The 19007-nt window shown below is 44.4% G+C and overlaps 1 protein-coding gene across 1 annotated transcript in view; it reads right to left on the bottom strand.

Moving 5' to 3' along the window:
- Positions 1–221: 221 nt before the first annotated feature.
- ark2ca (arkadia (RNF111) C-terminal like ring finger ubiquitin ligase 2Ca) overlaps positions 222–19007 on the bottom strand; it is a 33777-nt gene continuing 14991 nt past the window's right edge. The window contains exons 3-7 of the mRNA XM_070859740.1: positions 11381–11507; positions 9135–9239; positions 6915–7010; positions 3155–3261; positions 222–423 (exon numbers count right to left, since the gene is read on the bottom strand). Of these exons, the coding sequence (XP_070715841.1) occupies positions 306–423; positions 3155–3261; positions 6915–7010; positions 9135–9239; positions 11381–11507 (553 nt within the window). The 3' untranslated portion in view covers positions 222–305. The remainder of the gene's footprint in view (positions 424–3154; positions 3262–6914; positions 7011–9134; positions 9240–11380; positions 11508–19007) is intronic.

Here is a 19007-nt window from a genome sequence, read left to right as displayed (position 1 = left end):
GAGTATTCTTGCCCATTAATAATTATAATAAAAATTCTAATAAGAATGATAAATTCCACTATCCTCTGGGAGAGCCAGCTCCCATGATCCAGTGGTCCATATGGCTATGTCAACCCTGCCCTATTCTAAAGTGACTAAAGCTCTCATTAATACAGGGCCACCACTGCTCGATTCAGATTATACAGTTTCAAAAATAGATCACTCAAAAGGCAATGCGTGGTTACAAGGCTGAAGCCTGCCCGACGTACTGCGGGGAAAAAGGCGTTTTCTGCTCATGTGGAACTCTGTTGCATTCATTTGTTCGATCAGCTGTCCAGCAACAGCTGTGCTTCAATGTCTACTCGGCAGATCGGACATTTCTTGCTGGTGGCCAGCCATTGGTCGACACAGACTTGGTGAAAGAGGTGCATGCAAGGGAGCCGCCTAAACAAAGACAGAAAACCAACCGTTAGCTGTGTAGCGCCCTGCCAGCTGTCATTTGTGACTTGCATGCCAAATAGTCTTTCTATTTTTTTTTTAATTTTTGTCCAATTGTCTCCCTGCAATTCTTCATCTCCTGCAGGTGGCGACTTACGCTGGGGTACTTTGGCCAAGTGCCAAATCTTCATGTCGAAACCTTAATAGTCAGTATTCCCAGGCTATTCACCCACAGCAGTTCACAAGAACATTACATTTTGGGAGCAAGTGATTTGGCATCACTTAACAGAGGTGTTCAAAATTATCAAGAGTCGTGACAGAATAAATAAGGAGAAACTGTTTCCACTGAAAGGAGGGTCAGTAACCAGAGGACACAGATTTAAGGTCATTGGCAAAAAAAATCAGAGGGGAGCTCAAGAGAATTTTTTTTAAACACTGAGTTGTTCTGATCTGGAATGCACTGCCTGAAAGGGTGGAGGAAGCAGATTCAATAGTAACTTTGGAATTGAAAAATAAAAAGTTGCAGGGCGACGGGGATAGAGCAAGATATGGGAGTAATTGGATAGATCTTTCAAAGAGCTGGCACAGGCACAATAGGCTGAATGGCCTCCTTCTGTCCTGTATGATTCTATTCTATCTCATCACCTTTTAAAACCATTTAAACTATGGACGCGTTTATTTGTACTGCCAAAATGGCCACCATGCTCTACCCTTTGTTTCTGATTGGTCCCCTTGGAGGATAAGCCACACCCTGAAGTTTTCACAGGAATGATTCGGCCGGAGTGGGGGGGGGCGCGGAGTTTGACAGGGAGCGGGGCTTGTCGCCTGTCAGTCAAAGAAGTACAGTACGAGCAGAGGGGGCGGGGCTTGACAGACGCCTGTCTGTCAAAAAAAGTTCAGTACAAATAGTTAGTCCCTTAAACTATTTGCTTCTGTATCCTTCCCTTATTCTAATGCAGTTTGTGTCAAACAGTTTTGCCTCAACTTCCTTTGTACTTGTCATTTGTAAATTCTGTCACCTAGATTTTGAAATTTTTTCAGTGGAATTTTCTTTCTGGATCACTCTCAATCCCTTCATAATTTAGAAAACTGCTATTGCAATATCTCAAAGACGTCCGCTTTCCAACAAGGACAAGTTCAACTTTATCAACCTTTCCTTAGCCACAAATTAAGGTTCAAATTTCAGTGAGAGTTGGCTCTGGGTTCACAGTTGGGATTGGAGCACTGTTTCTATCACGTTCAGGCTTGGGTTCCAAAACAGGTTCCGGATTAGGAGTGGGGTTTGGAGACTTCAAATCCAAATACTTCGGAAGTCTGATGATCCGAAAAGAAAAGGATAAGAAACAAGAAGTTCAGATTTAGAGTGTCCAAATCACCCTGGAATCAAGTCCAAAGATCCAAATAGAATCTCGAACCTTACGGCACTGTAGGAGGTCATTGGGCCAATCATGTGAATGCTGGCTCGTTAACAGAGCTATCCAATTAGTCCCGCTCCCCCTGCTCATTCCCCAGAGCCCTGCAAATATGTATATGTCCAATTCCCTTTTGAAAGCTGCTTCCATCACCCTATCAGATCAGAACTCACTGCATAAAAAAACTTCTTCTCATCTCCCTCGGGCTTCTTTTGCCAAGTTGCTTAAACCTGTGTCCTCTGGTTATCAACCCTCCTCCCAGTAGAAACAGTTGAGATCTGATTCCTTATCCAACAGCAGGTTGTATTTATAAAGCGCCTTTAACGGAGTGAACCATCCCAAGGGGCTTCACAGGAGTAGTATGTAATAAAAATTTGACACCGAGCCGCGTAAGTAGAAATTAGCACAGGAAAGAGGTATGTTTTAAGGAGTGTCTTGAAGGCGGAAAGAGAGGTAAAGCAGCGGAGAGTTTTAGGCAGGGAGTTCCAGAACATGGGGCCTAGGCAATAGAAGGCATGGCCACCAATGGTTGAGCGATTATAATTAGGGATGCTCAGGAGGGCAGAATTAGAGAGCGCAGACATCAGGGGGGGTGTGGGGCTGGAGGAGATTACAGAGATAGGGAGGGGTGAGGCCATGGAGGGATTTGAAAATAAGGATGAGAATTTTGAAATTGAGGCATTACTTAACCGGAATCCAATGTAGGTCAGCGAGCACAGGGGTGATGGGTGAGTGGGACATGGTGTGAGTTAGGACACGGGCAGCCGAGTTTTGGATCACCTCTAGTTTATGTAGGGTAGAATGTTGGAGGCCAGCCAGGAGCACGTTGGAATAGTCAAGTCTAGAGGTAACAAAGGCATGGATGAGGTCTTCAGCAGCGGATGAGCTGAGGCAAGGGCAGAGACGGGCGATGTTATGGAAGTGGAAATAAACAGTCATAGTTATGCTGCGGATATGTGGTTGAAAGCTCATTTCAGGGTCAAATATGACACCAAGGTTGTGAACAGTCTGGTTCAGCCTCAGACAGAAGTTGGGGAGAGAGATGGAGCCAGTGGCTAGGGAACATGTTTGTGGCGGAGACCGAAAACAATGGCTTCGGTCTTCCCAATATTCAAATGGAGAAAATTTCTGCTCATCCAGAACAGTAACACACATTCTGCCCAACCAGTAACAAAACCTACACCAATATTATTATGTTGCCGACTAACATTGATTACAATGATTACAATGATAGCCATTGTCTTGTGAAACAATACATTCATCACTGGTGTGAAATACCACAATTAGCTTATCAGCGCATTGCAACACTCCTCTTTCTAGCATACCTGACATCTTCTCCCTCCTCCAGCATACATAGACAGATCGTACACTTCTCATCAAAGTCTGTTTCTCCCTCAGCCTCTTTTGCCTCTTTGAGGTCCTGTTGCATTCTCTGCAAACAAAAAAAAGAAGTGAATTAAGACAGAGATTCATTGACGCTACAGGGTAAACTCCTCATTACTTTAATTTCTTCTCCACATGTTTTATCTTTGTCTCCCTATGCAGTGAAAACATTCATTTCTGAAATACAGTAATAAAAGTAGAATAACTCCCTGCCAAGGAACAATGTCAGCAGCGTAATCGTGAGCCACAATTGCTAACAAATACAAACCACAAGTCAAATTGACCGCATTCAAGTGAATGGTTGAAATATCCAAAATTGGTCCAATGTGGACACCCTGTAGCAGTTAATTTGTCTAAAAAAAAGCACACCAGTGACCATTTTCAGCACAATAAATGCACTATCCAACTGCATGTTTTTCCAGATGGTAAATGTCTGGATGCCAAAGAAATGCCAGATGTTCATCCACAGTTTAGAAATCTAGGTAAAGTAGCAAATTAAAGAAGAGGGTTTGCAAAAAAAAATCCTCAACACAACAACGTGCATTTGGTATACAGGATGTGCAATGAGTACTTACTGTGCATTGTAAGTACTCATTGGGGAAGAGTGACCATAATATGATACAATTCTTTATTAAGATGGAGAGTGACACAGTTAATTCAGAGACTAGGGTCCTGAACTTAAGGAAAGGTAACTTTAATGGTATGAGATGTGAATTGGCTAGAATAGACTGGCAAATGATACTTAAAGGGTTGACAGTGGATAGGCAATGGCAAACATTTAAAGATCACATGGATGAACTTCAACAACTGTACATTCCTGTCTGGAGTAAAAACAAAACGGGGAAGGTGGCTCAACCGTGGCTAACAAGGGAAATTAAGGATAGTGTTGAATCCAAGGAAGAGGCATATAAATTGGCCAGAAAAAGCAGCACACCTGAGGACTGGGAGAAATTTAGAATTCAGCAGAGGAGGTCAAAGGGTTTAATTAGGAGAAGGAAAATAGAGCATGAGAGGAAGCTTGCCGGGAACATAAAATCTGACTGCAAAAGCTTCGATAGATATGTGAAGAGAAAAAGATTAGTGAAGACAAACTTAGGTCCCTTGCAGTCAGATTCAGGTGAATTTATAATGGGGAACACAAATAACCTTCTGGAAATACTAGGGGACCGAGGGTCTAGTGAGAAGGAGGAACTGAAGGAAATCCTTATTAGACGGGAAAAGTGGCCCTAGAAATAGTGGATGAATTGGTGGTCATTTTCCAACAGTCTATCGACTCTGGATCAGTTCCTATGGACTGGAGGGTAAAAAAAGTGTGAGAGAGAAAACGGGTAATTATAGACCGGTTAGACCGACATCAGTAGTGGGGAAAATGTTGCGATCAATTATTAAAAATGAAATAGCAGCGCATTTGGAAAACAGTGACAGGATCGGTCCAAGTCAGCATGGATTTATGAAAGGGAAATCATGCTTGACAAATCTTCTAGAACTTTTTGAGGATGTAACTAGTAGAGTGGACAAGGGAGAACCAGTGGATGTGGTGTATTTGGACTTTCAAAAGGCTTTTGACAAGGTCCCACACAAGAGATTGGTGTGCAAAATCAAAGCACATGGTATTGGGGGTAATGTACTGACGTGGATAGAGAACTGGTTGGCAGACAGGAAGCAGAGAGTCGGGATAAACGGGTCCTTTTCAGAATGGCAGGCAGTGACTAGTGGAGTGCCGCAGGACTCAGTGCTGGGACCCCAGCTATTTACAATATACATTAATGATTTAGATGAAGGAATTGAGTGTAATATCTCCAAATTTGCAGATGACATTAAGCTGGGTGGCGATGTGAGCTGTGAGGAGGATGCGAAGAGGCTGCAGGGTGACTTGGACAGGTTAGGTGAGTGGGCAAATACATGGCAGGTGCAGTATAATGTGGATAAATGTGAGGTTATCCATTTTGGTGGCAAAAACACGAAGGTAGAATTTTATCTGAATGGCAGCAGATTAGGAAAAGAGGAGGTGCAACGAGACCTGGGTGTCATGGTACATCAGTCATTGAAAGTTGGCGTACAGGTACAGCAGGCGGTGAAGAAGGCAAATGGCATGTTGGTCTTCATAGCTAGGGGATTTGAGTACAGGAGCAGGGAGGTCTTACTGCAGTTGTACAGGGCCTTGGTGAGGCCTCACCTGGAATATTGTGTTCAGTTTTGGTCTCTTAACCTGAGGAAGGACGTTCTTGCTATTGAGGGAATGCAGCGAAGGTTCACCAGACTGATTCCCGGGATGGCAGGACTGACATATGAGGAGAGACTGGATCGACTGGGCCTTTATACACTGGAGTTTAGAAGGATGAGAGGGGATCTCATAGAAACATATAAAATTCTGACGCTACTGGACAAGTTAGATGCAGGAGGAATGTTCCCGATGTTGGGGAAGTCCAGAACCAGGGGACACAGTCTAAGGACAAGTGGTAAGCCATTTAGGACTGAGATGAAGAGAAACTTCTTCACTCAGAGAGTTGTTAACCTGTGGAATTCTCTACCGCAGAGAGTTGTTGATGCCAGTTCATTGGATATATTCAAGAGGGAGTTAGATATGGCCCTTACGGCTAAAGGGATAAAGGGGTATGGAGGGAAAGCAGGAAAAGGTTACTGAGGTTAATGATCAGCCATGATCTTATTGAATGGTGGTGCAGGCTCGAAGGGCCGAATGGCCTACTCCTGCACCTATTTTCTATGTTTCTATGTTTCAATGGGCCTCCTGAGCTCTTGCCCCATTGGTGCCTAAGGACGATTGTGCAACACCACTGTTAGCGTTGCTCTCTCATTGAAACATATAAGATAATGAGGGGGCTCGATAAGGTGGATGCATAGAGAATATTTCCATTCATTCGGGAAACTAAAACTAGGGGACATAGTCTTAGAATAAGGGGCCGTCCATTTAAAACTGAGATGAGGAGCAATTTCTTCTCACTGAGGGTTGTAAATCTGTGGAATTCTCTACCCCAGAGAGCTGTGGAGGCTGGATCATTGAGTATATTTAAGGTGGAAAGGGACAGATTTTTGAGCGACAAGGAAAAAAGGGTTTTGGGGAGCGGGCAGGGAAATGGAGTTGAGCCCAAGATCAGATCAGCCATGATCTTATTAAATGGCGGAGCAGGCTCAAGGGACCAGGTGGCCTACTCCTGCTCCTATTTCTTATGTACTTTGGGTGTAAAAACTGAATTTGGCAGTTTGAGGCGGTGATTACCGCCTGGCGGTAAAATCACCCTTCAGGCAGTGTCACCTCCTCAAAAACGGCGGTACCCAATTTCAACCCCCTTGTATTCTGTGCAATCTCAAACTCATGGCTCACATCCATCCCCAGTTCTCATCCTATCCTCAAGCCACCTCACACCCTGTCCCCCTTCTTTCATTGCACTCTAATATGCGCACATCTCCCAGATACTCCTTTCCATTACTCATCCACACTGCTACTTAGCCCCTTCATCATTATCTTCCACTCTCACATCCCTCAATCCCATCCACATTAACTCCTTCCCATCTCCCTCTCCTTCTATACTCAATCCCTCATCCCACCTGTTACCCTATTCCTTGACCCAATCCAATCCAGTCCCAACCACAGCCCTACCACTTGTGTCCCAGCCCTCCTCCGCGATCTCCTGTCATCAAAACTGAGTAACGCACAAAGCAATTAATGGCATCCATTCTCACCTTCCTGTACTTGTGTGGGAAGGTGCAGCTCTCGATCATATTCTGCATGACCCCACGGCTCACAGTCCCAAGTCTGTCCTCTAGTTGCAACAGTTCCTGAAGCCCACAAGGAATAATGTATTATTACCTTAATATATAGACAAGGGTTTGAGCATGCCATTAAATGAAGGGTTTGCATAATGCTAGCCGTTACCATGGTTTCCATTCCAGGTCAATCTGCCATCAAGTGGATCCGGGGCCAGGAGAGGCCCAGAATAGCAAGTCTGTTTTTTTCTTTCAATGAGAAATCTAGCCCATAAGTTCCAGTGCAGTCAGTCACTCAAATGAGCCTTTCCATCCTTGGGAGCAAGCTTCACCAGCCTCAGCCGGTCTACAAGTTACAGCATCCCATTTAGTTAATTCCCTGGTGGAAATGTCTCTATTTTTTTCCCCCCATAATTTTGGAAGATAGCTGAGGCAGTCTCCACAATACCGAACTATACTTTGAACCCAGGCCAGTTGCATATAATTCATCATGACTTTGGAGTATAAAAGAAAAATACTGCAGATGCTGGAATCTGAAATAAAAACAGAGGATGCTGGAAATCTCAGCGGGTCAGGCAGCACCTGTGGAGAGAGAATCAGAGTTACTGTTTCAGGTCGTCGACCCGAAACGTTAACTTTGTTTTCTCTCCACAGATGCTGCCCGACCCACTGAGATTTCCAGCATTCTCTATGATTATGGAGTCCTTGATTATCGTTGTCTATACATATCCAGGGCTATCAACAGCAGAGAAATATTAGGAGTGAGTCAATAATCAAAAAGGGTGCTACAGAATGAGAACCCATTTAAACAAACTATTTATTTCTAGGACTAAGATATGTTAACATAGCTTACTTATTTTAACCACAGTGAGTGAGTCAGACTCCAATGAATGGGAATTGTGGGAAGTGATTTAATCCTTTTTTTTTTATACTCTTCTTACCCAGATATGTATCCCTCTTTTTTTCGTAAAAGAGAAAAAGTTGATCAACATGGCGTCAACTGCATTTCCTGCAGATATTCTGTAGAAAAAGAATTCTTCTAATCACCACTAGAGGCTTGTTAATTTTGTATTAATATATTTTAGTTCATGCTGTAGTTTGAACTGAGCCATACAGACTAGGAAGACTCCATGCTGAATCCATGGTCTGTACTGACTTGGTTGATTTCAGCCGAGGTGGTGGCAGTAAGGGTGCTATAATTGTTTCCAGTATCCCTAGGATGAAGAGGAAGAAAAACTCAACCAGGATTTCCATTCCTGATTTCCAATCGACTACTGCTGGAAAAGTGCACCTGTGTGCGTGGAGTGAACAGGATCAGGTTCAGCTTTGACTCACTGAAGCGTAGCCAACACACACCATCTGCGCTCGCACATGATAAAAGACCTCTTGGGCAAAGCACCAGATGGTGGTCGCATCCCATGGGACCGTACCCAAGCATGACTTACTGTCTGCGAAGGTGGGAGAGGATTGGCAGTTAACATAAAGGTCCAGCTGCTATAGCAGAAGGGTGTGTGCTTTACTGTTTTGGGAAATAAGCCTTTGATACCTTGCGTTACATTTTGATGTTAATGCTTACTAAGCTGGCATAAAGAGATTGCAGTGAACTTACAGTCTGCTGGACATCTGGATACAACCACGATGCTACTTATTTTTGTTTGTGTTGGGCGAATTTAGTGCTAATCTAGGTGAGGGTTGTCTGTGCTGGACAATGAAACACATTTCCATTTTCAGTACTCAGTTTCAGCATCGAGACCTCGGAGTTCGGGTATAGCAGAGGTTACATGGAGTAAAGCTCCCTTTACTGTTCAACTTCAGAAGTGCACACCCTACTGACATCTCAATTTTCCACACCATCCATCCGTATACCCCTTCTGCAAAACATAGTAAGAGAGAAGCAGCGGAATAGGAGTAGGGCATTGAGCCCCTCGAGCCTGTTGCGCCATTCAATGAGATCATGGCTGATCTGCGACCTAACTCCATATACTTCCTTTGAGATTGCAAATTTCATGATATGTGCCAAATTATGGGTAGATTTGTTCAGTGATGTCATAGCACCTCAAGCTGATTTTACATTGTACCCCAAGGAGTGGGGATCTAGTGCAATCTTAAGTTAATTATCTGTGTTGCTGAATGTCAAACACTATAAATAAGCGGCCATGTGAGTTCTGCCAGCATCCATGACAGAAAGTCACGCACCTCGTAACTTTCGCTGACAGCCGGACTATGCCGTCCTGCATTTAATCCTTGGAGTGCAAGCAGGTGAAGATGTGGATAGGGGTAATTCCTTATGTCAGGAATAATCTGAAACACACAGATTTTTTAGTTATTAAGGAAGAACAAATAATCACTTAGTGCGGTTACTGAGCTATACAGAACAGAAAGATCCCATGTTTAATTCCCGACCTGCATTGAGTTAGCTGATCACAGCTGAGTAAATTTTTTCTTGTTTGCCAAATTTCACCCCTGCTCCTCTCTCCTAAAGGTGTTCAACTGTTTGCACAGTGTATGGTTCTACAAGTGAGCACTCTTTGGCTGTGAGTTCAAACAGTAAGGGCATTGCAGGCTTTCAACCATGGACAGTGGGGTGGGTGGGTATCCTTCTTCTTAGGCAGTCCCATGGAGTCGAGGATGACTTGCTTCCACTATAATATGAGTTCTCAGGTGATTGATGAGTCTAATGTGGGACCTACAGTCTGTCACAGGTGGGGCAGATGTTGGTTGGAGGGATGGGTGGGTGGGGTGCTTAGTTTGTCGTGCGCTCCTTCCGCTGTTTGCCCCGGGCTTCCGCTTGCTCCCAGCGAAGAGACTCGAAGTGTTCGGCACCTTCCCGGATGCGTCTCTTCCATTTTGTGCCATCTTGGGCCAGGGATTCCCAGATGTCGGTAGCAATGTTGCACTTTTTCAAGAAGACTTTGAGGGTGTCCTTGAAGCATTTCCTCTGCCCACCTGGGGCTCACTTGCCGTGTCGGAGTTCTGAGTAGAGCACTTGTTTTCGCAGTCTAGTGCCGGGCATGCAGAGGCAGGTTGGTAGAGAACCTTTGTCTTACGGATGTTTAGTGTAAAGCCCCAACACCCATATGCTTCAGTGATGGTGTTGACGATGGTTTGGAGTTCGACTTCAGAGTTTGCACAGACTCGGGCATCGTCTGCGTACTGTAATTCAATGACAAAGGATGGGACAACCTTGGATCTGGACTGGAGGCAACGGAGGTTGAACAGTTTCCCGTTTGTTCTGTAGATTAGCTCCACTCCAGTGGGGAGCTTATTGAGAGTGAGATGGTGCATTGCAGCAAAGAAGATCAGGAAGAGCGTTGGTGTGATAACTCAGCCTTGCTTGACCCTGGTCCACACGTGTATTGGGTCTGTGGTGGATCCGTTGGTCAGGGTCACGGCCTGCATGTCATCGTGAAGCAGGCGGAGGACCGTGACGAACTTTTGAGGGCAGCCGAATTTGAGGAGGACACTTCATAATCCCTCCCGGTTGACAGTGTTGAAGGCCTTTGTGAGGGCAAAGATGGCCATGTACAAAGGTTGGCGCTGCTCCCTGCAGTTTTCTTGGATTTGACGCGGGTATCGCAGCCGAGCTCAATCCTGTCCTCAAACACACTCACACATGCAAACACACTTCTAGAAGGGGGTCACAATAGCAACAGGAAACCTGATTGATCGGCCTTTCCTAACTGAGGGCTTCTGAGGCCAAAGGTAGCGTCCTATTGCCACCACACCCAACAACAGCTAACTCAGCCTAGACTGAAAATTAGACCGCTGACCTTCTGGTCCATATGGCTCAGTTACAAATCGCCTTTACCAACTGGAGCATCAGGGAAGCTGCAAGAGCAAGTTGAAGGGGCACGGTCTTAATGTAAATCCATATTTAGCATTTGTTTATAGATACATGATGCAGCAGGACAATCCATGCAGAAATATATCACCATATTATTCAATCTGCTGCCGTGATGAAAAGGACATGCACCTCCTGACTTTTCACCTCACCAAACATATAAAAGAAAGACTTGGATTTATCCCGTGCCTTTCAAAACCACCGGATGTCTCAATGCGCTTTGCAGCCAATGAAGTACTTTTGGAGTGTAGTCACTGTTATAATGTGGGAAACGCGGCAGCCAATTTGCGCACAAGCAAGCTCCCACAAACAGCAATGTGATAATAACCAGATAATCTGTTTTTTGTACTGTTAATTGAGGGATAAATATTGGCCAGGACATCAGGGATATAGTCCCATGGGATCTTTTACGTCCACTTGAGAGGGCAGACGGGACCTCAGTTTGTCTCATCCGAAAGCCGGCACCTCCGACAATGCAGCGCTCCCTCAGCACTGCCCTGGAGTGTCAGCCTAGTATTATCAACATACAATAATACGAGCAACAATGGAAGGGTAACCAACATTGAGCACGAAACCAAAATAGATCAACAAACGTACTTACCACTGACGCCGAAGACATACTTCTGGAGAAATGGTGTATTCTGGGAGTTGTTAGGTAATGGTGTAAGCGATGCACTGGGAGGACCTGGTACTGAGTGTGGGGCAATCCAGCCTCTACACTGATATCCCTTCAAGAATAACAAATAGGAAACAAGTGGAAACAAGTAACTACATCTGTGTGACTATTGTGTTTTTCTCAAAACTTTGCAACTCTGAAACTAACTGTTGCCGGGTTAATTATGAGGCTGTATACTTCACATTGTGAATTCACCCTTAATTGCACACAGAATAGAGAATATATGATGGGTGTTTATGGAACAATGGAGTGATCACATTCACCCAGAATAATAAAGCACTAACAGGTCAATGCATTCTTGGGTGACCTGAACCAACTCCAATCAACTTCACCACTTCAGTAGCTGAAGCATCAGATCTCCCTTTTCAATGTCTACTTAGTCTCACTAGCCTCTGGAGCCCAAAGACAAGTCTATCCTCCTTTGAATATCTCTCCTTTAGCAAGGACTTTTCCAGCTCTCAGACTCTGCCAAAAGGGAGGACATGTCTCTCATAATAGACCATACAAATATAGGAATCCTACCCAGACATGGCAAACAGATATCTGAGCATAACTGTAGTCCCGACGACACACAAGAACATATAGGAGCTGAAACTGCTCCCCGCCTTAAGGTCTACTATTGCCTCTAAGGGGCAGTAATGGAGCGGTAAGACCTTTCCGACTGGGGGCAGGCGGATGTGCCAACAATTGCCCCCGGGCCGGGAGCAGCGAAAATGGGTTTCCGCCCCGCCTGTGTTCCTGCCCTGTTGGTCACGCACCGATCCCTTACCGCCCGGCGGTGACCCCTTTCTGCCCCGCGAGGGACATTGCCCTGCGGGAGCGGAGCCCACGGCAGCTTTTCCCGGCGGAAAGCTGCCAGTGGCTGGGCGGTGCATCCACCTTAAAGGGGAGGGCGTCTGCCGCGGCCGCCATTTTATTTTAATTGTTGGCCCACTCTGGACACAGAACTTGAGGTATGTCCTAACCAGAGCACGATATAGTTTGATCATGACTAGCCTGTAATCTATTGTTTGGAGTATGTAGTTCAATATTCTCTTGGCTTTATTCATTGGTGCTCCACATTGGTTGGACATGTTGAGCATCAAGTCTACCAAGTTTCCTTCGTCTTCATCCTTCGCTGGTTCAACATCATTCATGGGATATATGTGTCCTATGTGAAGCTATTGCTCTACATACTTACATATTGTATGCAACTCATTCTGTAATTTGTGAGCTGCCTAGTAGGATTCCATCCGCAAATATCACCACTTTGCATTGAGTTTCTGAATTTGTCATTTATGTCATTTTTTAAAATTTGTTCTCGAGGTGCCAGCAACATACGGTCAGTTTTATTGCCCAACCCTACTTCATAGAAATTTATGGCACAGAAGAAGGTGATTGAACTCATTGTGTCTGTGCCGGCAAGGTTGCCCTGCAAAGGTAATCTTCGACACTGATTGTTTGTACATCATCATCATCATCGGCAATCCCTCGAGGTCGAGGATGACTTGCTTCCACACTAAAATGAATTCTCAGCTGACTGATGAACTCATTTTAAACGGTGGAAGATGCCTGCGCGTGAATTCTTTTAACATGTGGTGGCCGTTGTACACCAGCCACCACACGGGCTTGACAGAGCAAGGTCTTGGTCCAGTGGCAAGGGGATCGAAGACGACTGGAGACCAGGCTCCGCCACATGTGCCGATACATACACACAAACTCAAACATACTAAGTGGTTTGCTCGACCAATAAAAACCTAGCTAAGGGTTTTTTTTCCCCTTAGTTAGGTTTTTATGGAAAACCACGGTCATCATTCTTCCTGGTGCCAGTTTCACAACTTGTCTTCGTGGGATTTGAAATTATGACCTTAGAGATACGAATCCAGTACCATAAACATTGTAGCACTGTCCACATACTAAGAGAAATGGAGACAGAAAAAGACATGGCACTTTTTATGCTTTAAAAAAGCCTGGAAATTATGCTGTGCAATATTATCATGTGATCCATTTTGTTTGTCCAAATATTAATGGAAGTATTAATCCATGTTTTGCTGGTCCACTAAAATAAGTAGGTGAGCACATTGCAGATGCCCTAACTGTAATCTTCCAACGTTCTCTAGACTTAGGAACTGTTCCTTTAGATTGGAAAGTTACGCAAGTCGCTCTGCTATTTAAGAATAGCGAGAGGGGAAACCAGGGAATTATAGACCAGTTAGCCTAACATCTGCTGTGGGGAAATTACTCGAGTCTATAATTAAGGATAGGGTGACAACATCTCGAAAATTTTCAGCTGCTCAGAGAGAGCCAGCATGGATTTGTGAACAGTGGGTCATGCCTGACAAACCTGACTGAATATTTTGAGTAGGTGACTAAAGTAGTTGACAGGGGAATGTCTAGGGGTGTTATTTATATGGACTTCCAGAAGGCATTTGATAAACTCCCTAATAAGAGACTGTTAACCAAGGTGGAAGCCCATGGGATTAAAAGCAAATTACTGACCTGGTTAGGAAATTGGCTGAGTGACAGGAGACAGAGAATGAGTATAATGGGTAGGTACTCAAATTGGCAGGATGTGACTAGTGGTGTCCCACAGGGATCTGTTTTGGGGCCTCAATTATTCACAGTATTTATTATCGACTTATATGATGGCATAGAAAGTCATATATTCATATTTGCCGAAACACAAAGATAGGTGGCATTGTAGGCAGTGTAGCTGAAAGCATAAAATTACAAAGGAATATTGATGGATTAATGAATGGGCAAAACTGGCAAATGGATTTCAATATAAGCAAATGTCAGGTCATCAACTTTGGACCTAAAAAGGATAGAACAGGGTACTTTCTAAATGGTGATAAGCTAAAAACAGTGGAGGTCCAAAGAGACTGGGGTGCAGGTACATAGATCATTAAAATATCATGAACAGATACATAAAATAATCAAAAAGGTTAATGGAATTCTGACCTTTATATCGAGAGGACTAAAGTACAAGTGGGTGGTAGTTATGCTGCAGCTATACAAAGCCCTGGTTAGACCACACCTGGAGCACTGTGAGCAGTTCTGGGCACCAACTTTAGGAAGGATATATTGGCCTTGGAGGGAATGCAGCATAGATTTACCAGAATGATACCAGGACTATGAGGAGAGTGTATAAAATTATAGCTGTTTTCCTCAGAACTTAGAAGGTTAATGGGGGATTTGATCAAAGTTTCCAAGATAATAAGGAGAACAGATAGGGTAGATAGAGAGCAACCATTCCCATTGGTTAGGGGGTCTAGGACTAGGGGCATAGTGTAAAAATTAGGGACAGACCTCTCAGGAGTGAAATTAAGAGACACTTCTACACAGAAAAAACATAACATAAGAACATAAGAACATGAGAAATAGGAGCAGGAGTAGGCCATACGGCCCCTCAAGTCTGCTCCGCCATTTAATACGATCATGGCTGATCTGATCATTGACTCAAGTCCACTTCCCCGCCCGCTCCCCATAACCCCTTATTCCCTTATCGTTTAAGAAACTGTCTATTTCTATATTAAATTTATTCAATGACCCAGCTTCCACAGCTCTTTGAGGCAGCGAATTCCACAGATCCACAACCCTCTGAGAGAAAAAATGTCTCCTCATCTCAGTTTTAAATGGGCGGCCCCTTATTCTAAGATTATGCCCTCTAGTTCTAGTCTCCCCTATCAGTGGAAACATCCTCTCTGCATCCACCTTGTCAAGCCCCCTCATAATCTTATATGTTTTGATAAGATCACCTCTCATTCTTCTGAATTCCAATGAGTAGAGACCCAACCTACACAACCTTTCCTCAAAGGTCAACCGTTTTGGGTACTGTTGGGGGGGATGACTCATCAGGGGAAGGCAGCAGCAGCCAAGTTCATGGCACCAGGGGTGGCTCTGCTGCACAGGAGGGCAGGAAAAAGAGTGAGAGAATGATAGTGATAGGGGATTCAATTGTAAGGGGAATAGATAGACCGCAACCGAGACTCCAGGCTGGTATGTTGCCTCCCTGGTGCAAGGGTCAAGGATGTCGTGGAGCGGGTACAGGACAGTCTGAAAAGGGAGAAGGTGAACAGCCAGTTGTCGTGGTGCATATAGGTACCAACGATATAGGTAAAAAACGGGATGAGGTCCTACGAGACGAATTCAGGGAGCTAGAGCTAAATTAAAAAGCAGGACATCAAAAGTAGTAATCTCAGGATTGCTACCAGTGCCACGTGCTAGTCAGAGTAGGAATCGCAGGTTAGTTCAGATGAATACATGGCTTGAGGAGTGGTGCAGAAGGGAGGGATTCAAATTCCTGGGGCATTGGAACCAGTTCTGGGGGAGGTGGAACCAGTACAAACCGGATGGTCTGCACCTGGGCAGGACCGGAACCAATGTCCTCGGGAGAGTGCTTGCTAGTGCTGTTTGGGAGGAGTTAAACTAATATGGTAGGGGGATGGGAACCTATGCAGGGAGACAGAGGGAAATAAAATGGAGTCAGAAGCAATAGATAGAAAGGAGAATAGTAAAAGTGGAGGGCAGAAAAACCCAAGTCAAAAAACAAAAAGGGCCACATTGCAGCAACATTCTAAAGGGGCAAAGTGTGTTAAAAAGACAAGCCTGAAGGCTCTGTGCCTCAATGCGAGGAGTATTCGGAATAAGGTGAATGAATTAACTGCGCTGATAGCAGTTAACAGATACGATGTGATTGGCATCACGGAGACATGGCTGCAGGGTGACCAAGGCTGGGAACTCAACATCCAAGGGTATTCAACATTTAGGAAGGATAGACAGAAAGGAAAAGGAGGCGGGGTGGCATTGCTGGTTAAAGAGGAAATCAATGCAATTGTAAGGAAGGACATTAGCCTGGATGATGTGGAATCAGTGTGGGTGGAGCTGCGGAATACCAAAGGGCAGAAAACGCTAGCGGAAATTGTGTACAGACCACCAAACAGTAGTAATGATGATGGGGACAGCATCAAGCAAGAAATAAGGGATGTGTGCAATAAAGGTACAGCAGTAATCATGGGCGACTTTAATCTACACATTGATTGGGCTAACCTAACTGGTAGCAATGCAGTGGAGGAGGATTTCCTGGAGTGTATTAGGGATGGTTTTCTTGACCAATATGTCGAGGAACCAACCAGGGAGCTGGCCATCCTAGACTGGGTGATGTGTAATGAGAAGGGACTAATTAGCAATCTTGTTGTGCGAGGCCCCTTGGGGAAGAGTGACTATAATATGGTAGAATTCCTTATTAAGATGGAGAGTGACAAAGTTAATTTGGAAACTAGGGTCCTGAACTTAAGGAAAGGTAACTTCGACGGTATGAGACGTGAATTGGCTAGAATAGACTGGCAAAGGATACTTAAAGGGTTGACGGTGGATAAGCAATGGTAAACATTTAAAGATCACATGGATGAACTTCAGCAATTGTACATCCCTGTCTGGAGTAAAAATAAAACTGAGAAAGTGGCTCAACCATGACTAACAAGGGAAATTAAGGATAGTGTTAAAGCCAAGGAAGAGGCATATAAGTTGTCTAGAAAAAGCAATAAACCTGAGGACTGGGAGAAATTTAGAATTCAACAGAGGAGGACAAAGGGGTTAATTAAGAGGGGGAAAATAGAGTATGAGAGGAAGCTTGCCGGGAACATAAAAACTGACTGCAAAAGCTTCTAAAGATATGTGAAGAGAAAAAGATTAGTAAAGACAAACGTAGGTCCCTTGCAGTCGGATTCAGGTGAATTTATAATGGGGAATAAAAAAATGGCAGACCAATTGAACCAATACTTCGGTTCTGTCTTCACAAAGGAAGATATAAATAACCTTAATTCTTATATTCTTATGTTCTTATGTTCTTATGTACCGAATGTACTAGGGGACAGTGGATCTAGTGAGAAGGAGGAACTGAAGGATATCCTTATTAGGCGGGAAATTGTGTTAGGGAAATTGATGGGATTGAAGGCCGATAAATCCCCGGGGCCTGATAGTCTGCATCCCAGAGTACTTAAGGAAGTGGCCCTAGAAATAGTGGATGCATTGGTGAGCATTTTCCAACAGTCTATCGACTCTGGATCAGTTCCTATGGACTGGAGGATAGCTAATGTAAAAAGGAGAGAGAAAAGGGGTAATTATAGCCTGACATCAGTAGTGGGGAAAATGTTGGAATCAATCATTAAGGATGAAATAGCAGCCCATTTGGAAAGCAGCGACAGGATTGGACCAAGTCAGCATGAATTTATGAAAGGGAAATCGTGCTTGATGAATCTTCTGGAATTTTTTGAGGATGTAACTAGCAGAGTGGACAATGGCGAACCACTGGATGTAGTGTATTTGGACTTTCAAAAGGCTTTTGATAAGGCCCCGCACAAGAGATTGGTGTGCAAAATCAAAGCGCATGGTATAGGGTGTAATATACTGATGTGGATAGAGAACTGGTTGGCAGACAGGAAGCAGAGAGTCGGGATAAACGAGTCCTTTTCAGAATGGCAGGCAGTGACTAGTGGAGTGCTGCAGGGCTCAGTGCTGGGACCCCAGCTCTTTACAATATACATTAATGATTTAGATGAAAGAATAGAGTGTAATATTTCCAAGTTTGCGGATGACACTAAGCTGGGTGTCAGTGTGAGCTGTGAGGAGGACGCTAAGAGGCTGCAGCGTGACTTGGACAGGTTAGGTGAGTGGGCAAATGCATGGCAGATGCAGTATAATGTGGATAAATGTGAGGTTATCCATTTTGGGGACAAAAAAAACGAAGGCAGAATATTATCTGAATGGCTGCAGACTAGGAAAAGGGGAGATGCAACGAGACCTGGGTGTCATGGTTCATCAGTCACTGAAAGTGGGCACGCAGGTACAGCAGGCGGTAAAGAAGGCAAATGGTATGTTGGCCTTTATAGCTAGAGGATTTGAATATAGGAGCAGGGAGGTTTTAATGCAGTTGTCCAGGGTCTTAGTGAGGCCTCACCTGGAATACTGTGTTCAGTTTTGGTCTCCTAGTCTGCGGAAGGACGTTCTTGCTATTGAGTGCAGCGAAGGTTCACCAGACTGATTCCAGGGATGGCTGGGCTGTCATATGAGGAGAGACTGGATCAACTGGGCATTTATTCACTGGAATTTAGAAGGATGAGAGGGGATCTCATAGAAACATATAAGATTCTGAAGGGACTGGACAAGTTAGATGCGGGAAGAATGTTCACGATGTTGGGGAAGTCCAGAACCAGGGGACATAGTCTTCGGATAAGGGGTAGGCCATTTAGGACTGAGATGAGGAGAAACTTCTTCACTCAGAGTTGTTAACCTGTGGAATTCCCTACCGCAGAGAGTTGTTGATGCCAGTTCGTTGGATACATTCAAGAGGGAGTTAGATATAGCCCTTACGGTTAAGGGGATCAAGGGGTATGGAGAAAAGGCGGGAAAGGGGTACTGAAGGAATGATCAGCCATGATCTTATTGCAGGCTCGAAAGGTCGAATGGCCTACTCCTGCACCTATTTTCTATGTTTCTAAGTTAACCCCTCATCTCCGGAATCAACCTAGTGAACCTTCACTGAACTGCCTCCAAAGTAAGTATATCCTTTTGT

The sequence above is a fragment of the Pristiophorus japonicus genome, chromosome 2 (genome assembly GCF_044704955.1).
Source record: "Pristiophorus japonicus isolate sPriJap1 chromosome 2, sPriJap1.hap1, whole genome shotgun sequence".
NCBI classification, from domain to species: Eukaryota; Metazoa; Chordata; class Chondrichthyes; family Pristiophoridae; genus Pristiophorus; species Pristiophorus japonicus.
The sequence above is the reverse complement of the archived record's forward strand: the minus strand, read 5'-3'. Positions and strand labels throughout refer to the sequence as shown.